The sequence below is a fragment of the Vulpes lagopus genome, chromosome 24, assembly GCF_018345385.1.
Source record: "Vulpes lagopus strain Blue_001 chromosome 24, ASM1834538v1, whole genome shotgun sequence".
Lineage (NCBI taxonomy): Eukaryota > Metazoa > Chordata > Mammalia > Carnivora > Canidae > Vulpes > Vulpes lagopus.
Genome location: NC_054847.1, coordinates 17526613 through 17542583, shown reverse-complemented (window position 1 = coordinate 17542583; position 15971 = coordinate 17526613). Strand labels below are relative to the sequence as shown.

General features: G+C 41.5%; 1 protein-coding gene across 1 annotated transcript in view; it reads left to right on the top strand.

The window, feature by feature from the left end:
* Nucleotides 1-14046, top strand: part of MAP3K19 (mitogen-activated protein kinase kinase kinase 19) — a 63042-nt gene extending 48996 nt beyond the window's left edge. The window contains exons 10-13 of the mRNA XM_041739976.1: nucleotides 167-2617; nucleotides 5914-6063; nucleotides 7138-7835; nucleotides 12017-14046. Of these exons, the coding sequence (XP_041595910.1) occupies nucleotides 167-2617; nucleotides 5914-6063; nucleotides 7138-7835; nucleotides 12017-12083 (3366 nt within the window). The 3' untranslated portion in view covers nucleotides 12084-14046. The remainder of the gene's footprint in view (nucleotides 1-166; nucleotides 2618-5913; nucleotides 6064-7137; nucleotides 7836-12016) is intronic.
* Nucleotides 14047-15971: the final 1925 nt, after the last annotated feature.

Below are 15971 nucleotides of genomic sequence, written 5' to 3'. Positions count from 1 at the left end.
ATTGTTTTACCAAAAATATGAGGAATAAGCTTTTAGTTTTTAAAATTGGGATCTCTAGGATAGCCTTGTAAAGGCTTCCTGAAAGAGAATCTTAGAATCTCTCTGGATTGCTTTAAACCAGTTAATATGATACGCATGTTCATTAGCCTTTTTTCTTTCCTTTTAGTTTCCTCTGCCACCGTTGTCACTTTTGTCCATGAAACCTGGTCTTCAGACTATCCCTCCAAATCACAAAGATCAAAAGGAGAAAGAAAGAAATATTCCAGACTTCACATCCTTCTTACCTAAGCTCTCAGAGCCCAGAAGTCTATCTGAGGAGTTTAGACCATCAAATAAGCAACAGGAAGCTCCATTTAAGGTGTTTGTGGATCAGACTCTCAGGGCCTCTGACAGCTCTATTTGGTCCAGAAACATGTGCTCTTTTTGGGAGGCTAACCATCACAGACAACACATGGAGACGGAAGAGAACAGAAAATCTAAAGAAACAGAAGGAAGTGACAAAATTGCAATCTGTCACTTTGAAAAAGGACAATCTTTGGTGTCCTTTGAGAATTGTAAGGAAAGCAGTTTTCCTACAGATAGGGAAGTGGACATTGACTGCCCTGGTCATGAAATGAGAAAAGCAGAAGAGAATTCTCAACATTTTTTGTCAGGAAAGAAAGAGAGGTTAGTAGCTAGAAACTGTAAACAAGACTATGCAGTTGGATGTACCATACCAATCAAGTTCCAAGAAGCCCAGCATTCAGAAAGAATCCTAAACCAGGATGAAGAGACAAGAAATGATAAGGCTGATTCAAAAAGTGCTTCAGTACATAAAAGTGAAGCAATTGAGCCAAAGCATATTTTAGAAGGGCATACTGCACTTAAGAGTTTGTCCAACATAGTCCCTGACGGCCCCACTGAAAAGGTCCCACAAGATCACAGAGGCACGGAGACAAACATAAAAGTATCAGTAGCAGACGCAATCAAACCAGAAATGAATGGGATGGTGCCTCTTATCCACATCACTTTCCCTGGACATGGAACTGCCAAGGAACTGGCAATAGCCAAACCAAGCCTCCCAAAAAGAAAGGGCACTCTTCATAACAACAATAGCTTCAACATACTCGCACACCAAGAAAACGACAGACATAAGATGAAAACCCACAGAAATAAGCTGGATTCGAAGACAAAGACCAGTAACAGGACACCCCAGAATTTCATGATTTCCATCGAAGGTTCCATTAAGCCTACCATGCATAAAACCAGCATAAAAACTCAAGTTTTCCCTGCTCTGGAGCTTGTTGACCCCAGACCTCGGCAATCACCCAAGTTTCAAAGAAGAATGCCACAGATAGAAAAGAAGCAATCAACTTACCGGGCTCTGAAACCTAAAAAGCAGTCTTTTCCTTGCATCTGTAAGAATCCAGGAATAAAAAAGTCTTCTGTCCCTCTCTCTGCTCAACCAAAAGAGCCAAGACTAAGTTGCTTAGATCTTAAGTATAGTGACATGTTCAAAGAGATCAATTCAACAGCTAATGGGCCTGGAATCTACGAAATGTTTGGGACTCCTGTTTATTGTCACATAAGAGAGGCTGAACGTCATGAGAACAAATATTATCAAGAGATATGCTCTGCTCCATCTGGCAGGTGTATTACCAATAAATGTCGATCTTCACACAGTGAGAGGAGCAGCAATAGCAGAACAAGATTTTCCCAGAAAAGACCACATATTAAACCTGCAAAGGCTTTGCTTGGCATCAAACAAAAGAACAAAAGTTTAATTTCTAAAGAAAAGGGTTACAAGGCTGTAGGTAGCAACCAAAAGGGCATTGAAAATGGTGATGGTATTTCAGATCCAGAGTGGCAGATAAAGTCTTCAGCAAATGACTTTCTCTCTTCCAGTGATGAAGGTCAGCCCATGAACTTGGCTCTGCCTTGTGAGCGGTCCACTGAACAGAATGAATTCCTTCCTGTTTCACATTTGTCCATTGTTGAAGAAGTTTCTATGGAAGAGTGTGCTGATGAAGAAGACGTTTCTAATAATCAAATACTTGCCACAAGCCTCAGAGATCTGCATAAACTTGAAGAGCTGCATCACCAGACGTCATTTATCCTTTCAGAAAACAGCTGGGCAGTGCCCAGCGAGAAGAGTTCCAACAAACATATACTGCAAGAAAAACAGAATACAGCATCTCTTGGTAAAATAAGTGCCAACCAAATTTTAACTAATGATATAGGGTTTGAAAGTGTTTTAGAGAAGTCTGAAACACTTATGAGTTTCTCGTTCCAAGAGAAACAACAGAGTGCATCTTCCCAAGCATATCAACATTGGGCAGATTCTTTGGATGATGATAGTTTAGCTAATGAGTCAATTACATATCAGTCATTTGGACAAACTTTAAATGATGCAAATTCAATTTCACAAGAAACTCTAGATTCCGTAAAGACTGAAGAATTGACAGATGAACTATTAGGATGCCTAGCTGCAGAACTATTAGCTCTTGATGAGAGAGATAAGACCTCTCACCAAATAATGGCAAATGAAACAGATCCTGAAAACCTAAATCTTGTCTTCAGTAGGAGAGGAAAAACCACTCAAGAATTGGGCAGAGAGACAACAAATGTTAAAATACAGGTGGGTATGACTAGGATCAGTGATTCATTGGGGCAGGAAGAGACCTCAGAGACAGTCTAGTTCAAACTCCTTATTTTCAAATGAGGAATCAGAAACCCTAAGCAAGGGCAGCCCCAGTGGCGCAGCGGTTTAGCGCCTCCTGCAGCCTAGGGCGTGATCCTGGAGACCCTGGATAGAGTCCCACGTCAGGCTCTCTGCATGGAGCCTGCTTCTCCCTCTGCCTGTGTCCCTGCCTCTCTCTCTCTCTGTGTCTCTATGAATAAATAAGTAAATAATCTTTAAAAAAAAAGAAAGAAAGAAAGAAAGAAAGAAAGAAAGAAAGAAAGAAAGAAAGAAAGAAAGAAAGAAACCCTAAGCAAGTAAATAGTTTTGTCAAGGTCTCACTGTTTGGTTGCAAGTTTGGAATCCAGGTCGCCTAATTGTCAGGCTAAGATATTTTCATTATGCCATCTTACTTCTGGGATTCAGCTAGCCCAACACTGCAATGGCATCACTTTGGGTACATTAATATAGCAAAACTATTTATTTAAAATAGGTCAATATTTTATTCAGTGAAGATGTTTTGAATCAACAAATAGTGGAGAGAGAATTATGGGTGACACATTGTTCTAGGTGGTGTATGAGATAGAAAGAAATGAACATAGCCCCAGAAGTAGCTCACTAATTCCAAAAAAGATTTGAAGGCATGAAATATGAAAACTTTAACACAGAAACATTATTGATGTCAACTATGTTCCTGGCACTGGGCTTAGAACTAGAGACACAATGGGGTACAAGACTTAGCCATTGCTCTCAGGAAAGATAAGCAACAATGCTGAAAAAAATTTTAAAAAAGATTGTTTCTCATAGGAATGGGGGTGGGGACAAAGAATATTAGCATATCATTGGGTTTTGTCTGTTTCAATTCTCACTGAATTACATGAGCCTCCAGAAACAGTAGGTTTAGCTGAAATATTATTTATTGAGAATTGACTCAGGTTATATCACATGTCAGGATCAGGAACAATTATTTTAGATAGTTGGTCAAACGATACACAAGGTCAATAGTTATAGTTGGTTTATTGAGAACTTACCATGTAGGAGCAAGACATGTTATAATGTCTTCTTTATATCCTTCAAAATAGCTCTAGACATAAATACTAAAGGTAATAACAAGTCGCCATTTTGAAGATGAGAAAATTGAGGCTTAGAAAGTTAACACAGTGGGTGAGTGGTGGGGCCAGGCATTCTGAATCCAATGAGATTATTCCTGAAATGCCAGCTCTACCTTCCTGGTGAACTTGGTTTCTGTTGGGGGTAGACAGTAATTCAGGGAGGCCTCCAGGCTTGGGTAGGAAATGGGGATATGTGTGTGCATACACCTGTGTGTCTGAGATGAGTCTGCCACTCTACCATTTCAATTTTTTTTCAAGATTTATTTATTAGGACCCCTGGGTGGCTCAGCCAGGAAGTATCTTCCTTCAGCTCTGGTCATGATCCTGGGGTCCTGGGGTCAAGTCCCACATTGGGCTCCTTGCTCAGCAGGAAACTGGTTCTTCCCTGCCTTCTATTCCTCCTGCTTGTGTGTGCTCCCCCCGCCCTCTGACAAATAAATAAAATCTTAAAAAAAAAAAAAAGATTTATTTATCTAAGAGAGAGCGAGCATGCATGGTAGGGGGAGTAAATCTTCAAGCAGACTCCCTGCTGAGCACAGAGTCTGACTTAGGGCTTGATGCCACAACCATGAGATCATGACCCATGAGATCATGACCTGAGCCAAAACCAATAGTTGGTTGCTCAACCGATTGAGCCATCCAGGTACCTTACCATTCTGCCATTTTATTTTTTTAAAAGATTTTTTTATTTATTCATGAGAGACAGAGAGAGAGAGAGAGAGAGAGAGAGAGAGAGAGAGAGAGAGAGAGACAGGCAGAGACATAGGCAGAGGGAGAAGCGGACTCCTTGCAGGGAGCCCGATGCGGGACTAGATCCCAGGACCCCAGGATCACACCCTGAGCCAAAGGCAGAAGCTTAACCGCTGATCCACCCAGGTGTTCCTCACTCTGCCATTTTAAATTTAAGCAAAGCTAACAAGCTAGTAAATATCAGTAGCCCGTAACCCCATCCTATAATGCTGGAGTCAAAACTGACTTTCGCAGACTTTTCCTTCCCAGGCAGTCCTTAAATTTAGTTTGGATAGAAACATAAAAGATGGGAAGGAGGAACCCAAATGGCCTTTTAATTCATGAAGAAGGTAAGTTTGCAAGAAAGTCTTGCTCCTAATGGACTTCACCATGCCTCTGTGTCACCATCATTTATTTTTTAAGAACTTGTAGAGAAGACCAAAACAAAGCATTTTTTACTGTGATTAACCCATTGGAAAACATGGTCTAAATTCTACAAAGAAATTCTTGTTCTCTGACCTCTAAGGTAGGGTTTCTCAAAGTTGACTGTGATTGCAATCATTTGGGGTTCATGTTAAAATGTAGATACTGGGATCCCTGGGTGGCGCAGAGGTTTGGTGCCTGCCTTTGGCCCAGGGCGTGATCCTGGAGACCTGGGATCGAATCCCACATCGGGCTCCCGGTGCATGGAGCCTGTTTCTCCCTCTGCCTATGTCTCTGCCTCTCTCTCTCTCTCTGTGTGACTATCATAAATAAATGAAAAATTAAAAAAAATATTTTAAAAAAATGTAGATACTGATTCAGTATGTCTGGAGCCTCAGATTCTGCACATCTAACAATCTCCCATGTTGTGTTGCTGCACCTGTCTGCAGATTCTCCTTTGAGTAGCAAGGGTGAAGAGGACCATGGATCTTCATTCTATGTAGCTGGTCTTGACAACACTTACTCGTGTGGCTGTGCATGCCGGAGAGAGAGTATCTGTATGTATGTTTGTGTATAAATGTGTATTTAAGTCTATGCATATAGGTTTATGTGTATATGTGTGTGTTTGAGTGCATGTTTGTATTGTGGAAATAATTGAAGAACAGACAAAGGCTATTCAGAGCTCATATGGTAAAAGAGTCAGCTTCCATCACTTGTGTTTGGCAGAGACTCAAAGGCAAGCAGAGGAGTGGGAAACCCTTTTAGAGGTAAAAAAGGCAGGGTTCAGTAGGCCCTGATTGGAGGCTTTTGGTGTGAGGAAACTGTAGGTGGTCTAATAAGCAGCATCCTATATAACTAGTTAGGGGTCCCTATTTGGCTTTCTCTAGTTGGTCCCAAGTTAGAAGAAAGGAAGACTACTTTCCAGCTCTCCCCCTCCATCCTAATAATTCAGAGTTTAATGGTGACTTTTCTTTTGTTTCATTATCACAGAAATATAGTAATGGGTTCAGGATATACAATAAGGAGGAGAAATTTCTCAACTCAAATGAAAAGAAGATATTTTCTGAAAATAGTTTAAAGAATGAAGAATCTATCCTGTGGACTAAGGGCGAGATCCTTGGGAAGGGGGCCTATGGCACAGTAAGTTAAATGCGAAACACGATGAAACCCCAAATCCCCACTGCTCCTTGACCCACCTTTTCCTCCCTAATCTTCTTGTGCCCTCCCACCCTGTATACTGTTTTATTTGGAACTTTTTCAGTTGGGAGTAACAGGAAACCCAACACAAACTGGCGTGGGGGAAAGGATGCTCATTGGTTTATGTAACTGAAGGATCTGGAGTAGGTGTAGTTCTAGGCACAGCTGATTTCAGGGGCCAAACAGTGTCACTTGGGTCTGGCCACTCTGTATCTCTCCTAATGGGTCTCATTCTCAGGGTCTATGTGGTGGGACAATAGCCATTGTATTTCTACCCTCTCATTCTCCTGCATCTAAGTCCAGAGGAGAGATGTTTCATTGTTCAGGATGTTCCCAGATGTTGGAAGAATCATCGCTGAGTGGGAAAAACAAAAGATGTTCTTTACATTTTTTTGAATTGCATGAAAGACCATCTAAAGTCCTAGCACATTAGATAGTACTTACAAAGACTGGGAAAAGGAAGACCAATCCCCAGATAAAACAGGTTATGTTTCTAGCTGGGGACATATCAGCGAGAAGCTGGAAAGACATAAAACCACTAAAGATACATGATGGGGTCCCTGCCAAATTGCCCCGGGATCTGTCTTCCTCTATTTCCTTAGAGCTTTAGCACCAAAATAGGCATTTCACTTATTTGGAGAGGAGTTTTCCAGTGTAGTCATGTAGGTATCTATGAGGTAAGAATTATTACCTCAGTTTTATAGATGAGAAAAACTGAAGTCAAAAAGATTGTACAACTTGCCCAAAGTTACATAGCTGGGGAATGGTGAAGCCAAGATTCTAACCAATCCAGGCCACTTGACTCCAAGCCATTATGATATCCATTCACCATGCTGCTCATCCCCATTTTGGCTTCACTGAAACATTGAGTTTGCTTAAGCACTTTGCATTTAGGTGGGGATGTGTCAACTTAGAAAAGGACAAGGGTTTGGGAGGAGAAGGGAAAAACAAGCATCACCTGAGGCATTTTGTGAACAAGTTGTATCATTTATGTTTAATAAAAAGGTCTGCTTCTAGGTATATTGTGGTCTCACTAGCCAAGGACAGCTAATAGCTGTAAAACAGGTGGCTTTGGATACCTCTGATAAATTAGCTACTGAAAAAGAATACCGGAAACTGCAGGAAGAAGTAGATTTGCTCAAAGCACTGAAACATGTCAACATTGTGGCCTATCTGGGGACATGCTTGGAAGAGAACATTGTAAGCATTTTCATGGAGTTTGTTCCTGGTGGCTCAATTTCTAGTATTATAAATCGTTTTGGGCCATTGCTTGAGATGGTGTTCTGTAAATATACAAGACAAATTCTGCAAGGTGTTGCTTATCTCCATGAGAACTGTGTGGTGCATCGAGACATCAAAGGAAATAATGTTATGCTCATGCCAACCGGAATAATAAAGCTAATTGACTTTGGCTGTGCCAAGCGCTTGGCCTGGGCTGGCTTAAATGGCACCCACAGTGACATGCTTAAGTCCATGCATGGGACTCCATATTGGATGGCCCCGGAAGTCATCAATGAGTCTGGCTACGGAAGGAAGTCGGACATCTGGAGCATTGGCTGCACCGTGTTTGAGATGGCCACAGGGAAGCCTCCACTGGCTTCCATGGACAGGATGGCAGCAATGTTTTACATTGGAGCACACAGAGGGCTAATGCCTCCATTGCCAGAACACTTCTCAGAAAACGCAGTGGACTTTGTGCGTGTGTGCCTAACCAGGTAAGAAAACAACACAGGAATGTGGAGAAATCCCCAGAGGTTCCAAGATTGCTGACATTGCCCCCCTACAATTTACAGCCCACAAAAAAAAAAAGCAGGGGGTGATTTTGTACCGAAAGGAATTAGCCACATTGGGTGATTGTGTGCCTCACTGCATCAGGGGATAGGGGTAATGCTTCAAGTAGCAAGTGTCTCAATTAAATGATTTATCAGGGAGAGACAAATGATTCATCAGGGTGTGCGAACAATGCTAAAGATCCACTTACTTATGAGACATCTTCCCAGGGGCTGGTCATGGTACAATGATATCCCTGTGCTTAGGTTCCCCTGTCCTCTCAGCGAACCAGTGTTTTCACCTCCTTCCTAAAACCGACTCTTGGAAAGTATGTGAGAAATTCATCCGTATTGAGGGATTGATATGAATTGACTGATGATGACTGTCAGATTAAATGTATCAGGCCCCCCCCCAGAAATGCTTGCATTTAAAATGAGGGGAAACATTTGAGCCTTTGAGCCAAAGGAACAAATCTCTGAAGCATTTCATGTATCGAGTGAGGAGAATAATTGGGGAAGTAGAAAAGTAGCAGAAAGTTGCCTGTTTTTTTTCTGTTTTGTTGCTCCCTACTATCTATGGAATAAAATTTTGGATAAAATGTTAGAAGGGATTTTAGAGATTGCCCACTTGTGTGGTTTTCAAACGTTTCTTAGCTCATGTGAATTTTTTAAAAAAAGATTATTTATTTATTTATTTAAGAGAGTAAGTGAGAGAGAGTGCTGGAGGGAGAGGCAGAGAGAGAAGCAGACTCCCTGCTGAACAGGGAGCCCAATGTAGGGCTTGATCCCAGGACACTGGGATCATGACCTGTGCCGAAGGCAGATGCTTAACCGACTGAGCCACCTGGGCACCCCCATTTTTTATTTTTTAATTTTAATTTTATTTTTTAAAGATTTTATTTATTTATTCATTCATGAGAAACACACACACAGAGAGGCAGAGACACAGGCAGAGAGAGAAGCAGGCTCCATACAGGGAGCCCGACATGGGGCTCGATCCTGGGTCTCCAAGATCACACCCTGGGCTGTAGGCTGAGCTAAACCGCTGAGCCACCAGGGCTGCCCCACCCCCATTTTTAAAAGTAGACTTCATGCTCAGCATGGAACCCAATGTGAGGCTTGCACTCACAACCCTGAGATCAAGAGCTGAGCTGAGATTAAGAGTCAGATACTTAACTGACTGAGCCATCCAGGTGCCCCCCCTCATATGAAACTTTGATTCAAAGAATAAAACATAAGAGCAGACATGGCTCTGGTTAGAGTGTGTGTGTGCGTGTGTGTGTGGTGAGGGAGAGCTGAAATGTAGGGGGGAAGCCAGAGCCCACCCACCAGGCCTCTATCTACTTAGTGAGGCTCAGCATTTAGTTGGACATACAGGATGAGGAAGGCTTTCTTGCTTTTGAAGAAGTGTGCGTTCTTATCCCTGGATAAAAAATTCTAGTGCTCCAGGTTTCAGCAAGCATACATGGCGACCTCCAATTCCCAGAATGGATTCATTTTTAGTGTCTTCTTGAATCTCAAAACCCACAGTTCTCCCTGCCTGCTGACAAGTGTGCCTCTCTCTTTCAGACTCGGTGTCTTTCTCCCAGCATGTGTATCAGAGTGTGCTGGTTGATTTCAGGGGGTTGCACAGAATGAGGCCGAAATGCATACTCCGTGCTCCAGTTCTGGGCATCCCTAGGTGTTCCAGCATGGATTCTGTGTACAGAGCCTCAGGCACAGAGCGGCTTCTTGTTCCCTGCAGAAACGTCTCACAAGACATAGGAATGTTAGAAATATCATACGAACCACTACTAGTTTTGGAATCAGTCTTAGCTCTTAAGACTACTATAGTGGCTTTGTTCTGAATTGAACAATTATCTATTACTGACCCACAGGAACTATTTGCTATTTTCCTTTCAAGTTGTCATTACTCTCTCTCACACATACACATACACAGCTTTAAAGAGAAAGGGTGAAATCTTTTTTATGGCTCTCCTTTTGAACCACTGTTTCATAAACTAACCAATAAACAAGTCACACCACTAATGATCAATTAATAGAGTTGTTGTGAGGGTTAATGTAAATTGCTTAGCAGAGTATGGGGCACATAATTAGGGCTCCATAGTTAATAATATTAATACATCCTACCTAATTAACATTATATATAAGCATAAAATTACCTCTTGAAACTCTATAGCAAAGACCCTAAGGACTCTAGAATCTTGCCTTATGACAATATTCTTTGGAGGTGTGGATAGTCAGAAATAAAGTGAGGGAAGGCACTCACTCCTAAATATTCAGAAATGCAGATGACTTACCAGGAATAAGGATGAATAGAACAGAAATGAATTTTGAGGAACAATAGGAAGTATGAATGGGGATACTCCTATGGGCAGGTTGAAAGTTCTGGGAAATTAGGCCAAGAAGGTTAGTTTTGTTGCAATAGGCAGCAAAGAGCAGGAGATCGCAAAGAATTTGGGGCAGATAATGCTGTAAAGAAAATGGCCTTTGGAAAAGTAGGTCCAAAAGCAGCATACCGGACTTCAAATGGAGGCTGCTTGAGACTAGAACGCTGTGCAGAAATCCAGAGCTTGGACTCTGATGGTGGTGGAAGCAGTGGGACTGTAAAGAGAAGGGTTCCAAAATATTCCAGGGGAGGAGCAATCAGGACTTGGTGATGGGGCAATGATAGGACTGCATGATTTTGAGTATGGATAATGGAAGAAATAGCAAGTTGTGAAAGAGGAGCAGGGGAGGGAATTGAAAGAAGGCCTGCCATTAAAGTAAACGTTCAAAGCTGTGAATTGGATTGAAATGCAAATGAGATTGGAGGCACATCTTTAGAAATCAGAAGGTCAATAGTCATGGATGTGAACAATTTAAGAGGGCTGAAGAAAAGGTTTTTGAAAATGCCCAGGGGAGAAGTAACAACACAAGTCCAGCACATGGTTGAAGAAGGGAGTTGTCCCAAGGCAGGAGAAGAACTAAGAAGTCTCCTCTAAGTCTATGCAAATTGTTTCGAAAGGGGGTGATGGTGAATGCTTCAAATGCTACTACAGAGATGACAAGGAGGATGAACTCATTACATTTGGTAATGAGAAGATTGCGTTTTTTTTTTTTTTTAAGATTTTATTTATTCATTCATGAGAGACACAGAGAGAGGCAGACGCAGGCAGAGGGAGAAGCAGGCTCCATGTGGGGAACCCGATGTGGGACTCAATCCCTGGAATCTGGGATCACGCCCTGAGCCAAAGGCATATGCTCAACCCCTGAGCCACCCAGGTGTACCAAATGTGGTTAATTTTAAGAGGGCAATTCCTATGGAGAGGACTGGGCCAAATGGTAAGGATTTAGGATGAGTGTTGAAAAGTCACTGGGTTTGACCACATTAAAGAAATTATCTTTGGGGAGATTTCTGCATATTTTGAAGACAGGAGACAGAGATTCCAAAAGGGGTGGTTTTATTTCAAAATAATTCATGGCCACTTTATTTTTAAATTTTTTAAAAAGATTTTTATTTATTCATAAGAGGCAGAGACGCAGGCAGAGGGAGAAGCAGGCTCCATGCAGGGAGCCTAATGCGGGACTCGATCCCCAGTCTCCAGGATCACACCCTGGGCTGAAGGCGGCGCTAAACCCGAGCCACCTAGGCTGCACCTCCATTTCTATTGTTATTCCCCACCACCCTCCTAGCCTCTCCCTACCCTCATCCATGCCACAAAACTTATCAAAAGATAGTCAATTTACCCAAAATAATGTCTTTGGAATAGGTCATTGCAGATAACCATTGACGGGTTCACCAGTTGACTAGTTCACTGGCAAAAGCTTAATTTCTTCTTTCTTTCTTTCTTTCTCTTTCTTTCTTTCTTTTTCTTCTTTCTTTCTTTCTTTCTTTTTTTTTTTTTTTTTAAGATTTCTATTTGAGAGAGTGAGCGCACACACAAGAAGGGAAAGCGGAGGGGCAGAGGGAGAGGGAGAAGCTGGGATCAAAACCTGAGCCTAAATCAAGTCAGTTGCTTAACCAATGGAGCCACCCAGGTGGCCCTCCCTCTACTTCTGTTTTTAAAGTTGGCATTTTGAGTCAAGTAGACCCAGCTGGGAGGCACTTGTGGGGTACTGTTTCTAAATTGTTTTTCCCTTCTTAGGGACCAGCATGAGCGACCTTCTGCTGCCCAGCTCCTGAAGCATTCCTTCTTGACAAGAAGTCACTGAACATACATCAACTTTTCTTTCCAGTTTCCTTTATAGGCACTTTGTGATTGCTTCATTGTGGGAATGATGGTTAAGGGACTTTTGTTTTCCTAACGTTAAGTCAACTCAACCCAGTTTAACCAGATCCTGCAGTGTCACTAACTAAAAAAGTTTGTTACATACTAGCCTCCTCAAGCTTCAGGCATGGTTACTCACAAATATGAAAAAAATTTTTCTTCAACAGTAACAACAAAAAAACCTATTCCAGTGTTTACAGCTTTGACTGTCCAGGAATCACAATCTCTGTTGCTTTATAGGACTGTAGCCTTTATTTTTGGCCTGTCAATTAAGGTCTTTACTTTGAAATAAATTGTAAAAACAAGAAAACTGTATTTTGTTTTGCTTGGTGGGTAAAGATTTTAATTCTTGAAAAGGAAACTAGAAGAAGGTGAGAAGCTTAAAACTAGAGAGAGGCTATATGGTTTACTTTGGCTGCAATCTTTGCAGACTACAGGCCCCTCAGTCAACAGGAAGAGCTAAGGGCCTTGACATCTCATTCTCAGAGGGTCCCCTAACTCCTCCTAAGTCTCCACCTACAAGAAGCTGTACTAATCAAGGTAGTTCCATGCACCTTAGGCTGTTTTCCTGGAAACTTATAGTATGACTTGGAGACCTCACTTATTTGCAGGGTGAACATGGCACACCTAGAACTAGCTGAACCTAAGCCAGCTAGTAGGGCAAAAGCAAGATCTGATAAAGGGGAGTGGGTTGGCATATAAACATTTCAGGGCACTTTGCTCATTTCACCTGAATGAGGGACATTCCCACTGAGGTCAACTTTTTACAATGAAAAAAAGATTTATATATTTAGAGAGAAAGAGAACACGTCCACAAGTGCGTGGGGGGGGGGCGGGGGAGGCTAGAGAGGGAGACAGAATCCTCAAGCAGATTCCCTGCTGAGCGTGAAGTCTGACACCAGGACCCTGAGATTATGACCTGACCTGAGCCTTGTTTTAAGTTGGAGGATGAAGCACTGTTGGTAAGGTTTCTACTGCTGTGACTCCACCCATTCACTGACACCTGTTGTTTTGGGCTATCTACAGAATCTTTTCACTGGCCAACATGTTTCGATAGGTCTTTGTGGGTACACTTTCCTTTTCTCCAATTTGTCCAGTTCTTTTCTCGTATTTGACCATAATTTATGTTCATCACTTACTTGTATATCAGCATAACCTGAAATATTTTGTTGGTTTTAAAAAAATTTTAGTAGAGCTCTTAAGCATTCTTTAAAATCTGGATGGCTTTATCGGATTTAGGAGCAAACTACTAGGAGGAAAGGCTAGGGGGAAAAGCATAATGTATGTACACCATGAAGTTGGTGTTAACAACCTTAACCCTTCCCTATTGATAGAATACTGAACTCAACTTTGGAACAATAAGTAGAATCTGTTGTTTTTGCCATTCATTGGCAAATGTCATTTAAGACATGTCTTAAATGTCATTTAAGATAATAACAGGTTGGAATTATCATCATTGCTCAGATATTTGCTTACTTTTAATCTTCCTTGGAAAGAAGATTGGGAGTGCAAAGTGAGGAGGGTCCGAAAGGAGCTTGGGAGTGCAGGTAAGTGGTGGCTGGAAGGACTAGCATTTACCAAGCTCTTAGTATAAAAAAGCACCTCATCTAATTATTATTTTTGGGTCGGTAGTAGTATTCTCAATTTGTTAATGAAGGACAGGGTTAAGAGCTAAATGACTTTCTCAAGGCCGTCTGACTGGTTGGTGGAAGTTGGGACTGTCACTCAGTAATTTGTGTGATGTTACAGCTCTTTCCCTGTTGCTTCTCAGATGTGTGGCTAATAAAGTTTTACCCAAACAAAACCCCACTGGGAAGCTGATAAATTCCACCAGTCTAGTTAGTGAATCTGATTACTCTAATGGTGTGAAAAAATTATTTTTCTTCTTTTTTTTTTTTTGATTTTTATTTTTATTTATTTATGATAGTCACACAGAGAGAGGGGCAGAGATACAGGCAGAGGGAGAAGCAGGCTCCATGCACCGGGAGCCCGACGTGGGATTCGATCCCGGGTCTCCAGGATCGCGCCCCGGGCCAAAGGCAGGCGCCAAACCGCTGCGCCACCCAGGGATCCCGAAAAAATTATTTTTCACTTAGCACGGTATCACTTCCCTTTTCACCACACACAATGCTTGTTTTTAATCATATTTAAAAATATACTTCATTATGTAAGGAATCTTCCTGAATGCTTTGGGCCATGCTCAGTCAAAGGAAATTTCACTTCCTGGGTAAAATTCTAAAAGTAGTTCCAACTCTACAGTTCTTCCCTAACTTTAACGTACTTTAGTCCTTACACGGTAGACCTATCTCCATGGCAGAGTGACGAGTTGCCACAGTGGAAAAGAGCAAGCTCTCGAGTATGGGACTGGGGAGTGCAGAGTATTCGATTATCCACTTCCTCCTGCATGACCACTACAGCAGTACTCAGCCTTCTGTATTGTAATGAACAGCTCAAGGATAAAAAAACCACTAAATCTGCTCATGAGCAGTCAAAAGCTTCCACCTACTAGACCATCTTCATTCCACATACTTGTTGCATTTGCAAGTATTAATTCAGCCTAAAGCTGCTATGTAATGTAGAGCATTTAAAAAGGCTTTCAAGACATCCTGTCAACTTTCAAGTACCCAATATAGGCAGTCTGTGTCTTCACAGGTGATTAATACAATTAACAAAAAAAGAGTGAAAAACTGGAATAGTAAACAATCCTGAGGAAAAGCTAAAGTACTTTGTCCTATTGCCATCAATTCTCAAAAACTTGCGAAAAACTATGGCTGAATTCATCTGCAGAGTAACCGCTCTTATGACTTCAAAGCTAAAAAAAATAAAACCAATCTTGGGTATATGACCTGACACTTGTAAAGCCTAAAAGCTCTTAATTTCATGGCAATAAGATAAAAAGCCTTTCAAAAGTGATGCTCTTCACTGCTTTGGGAGGTGGTGTTGGGGAGAGGGCACAGGTAGGTCATATACCAGAGCTAAAACAAAAACGTACATTTTTTTTCATTATATTGACAACAGCAGGTTTAATAGATTTCAAAATTTTTATTTTACATTTAGCCTTTATTTTATTTTATTTTATTTTTAACATTTAGCCTTTAGATGCATTTTAGAGAAAGTAACTTTTCTATCCTAGTTCTATTTTATTAAAGCCACTGCATGGCTTCAATTTTCTTTCAAGTGGAAGGTGCGCATAAATTGGTGCAGAAGGCAAGGGGCTGGAGAGATCAGCAATTATATAGCAGTTTATAATTGGATATTTTTTTCATGGATAGTTCCCCTTCAGATAACTGTAATTCCTCTTTGCTTTCAGGGGAGGTGATGCAACAATTTAACAAAGGAAATCCCACAGTATGAATAAAAGTGAACAACTTAAATTCTGGAAACAGGAGGCATGCAGTTTAATACACACCCAAGTTTAATGCACCTGGACTGGGTTTCATCACTCCCTCCAATATCTATTTTTTAAAAAAGATTATTTATTTGTTTATTTATTCATTCATTCATGAGAGACAGAGAGAGGCAGAGACACAGGCAGAGGGAGAAGCAGGCTCCATGCAGGGAGTCTGACATGGGACTTGATCCTGGGTCTCTGGGATCAGGCCCTGGGCTGAAGGCAGGCGCTAAACCGCTGAACCACTGAACCACTCAGGGATCCCCTCCCTCCAATATCTATTAAGATTCTCGTCAATGCCATCTATTCTATTTATCCTTCCCTGATCGGCCAAACCTTAAACCTCACAACCCTACAAATAGGTACATTTTGTAGGTAAGGGAAATCAAGGCCCAAAGTCAAGTAATTCACCCAAGGATATCAGCTAAGTGGTGGGTCTGA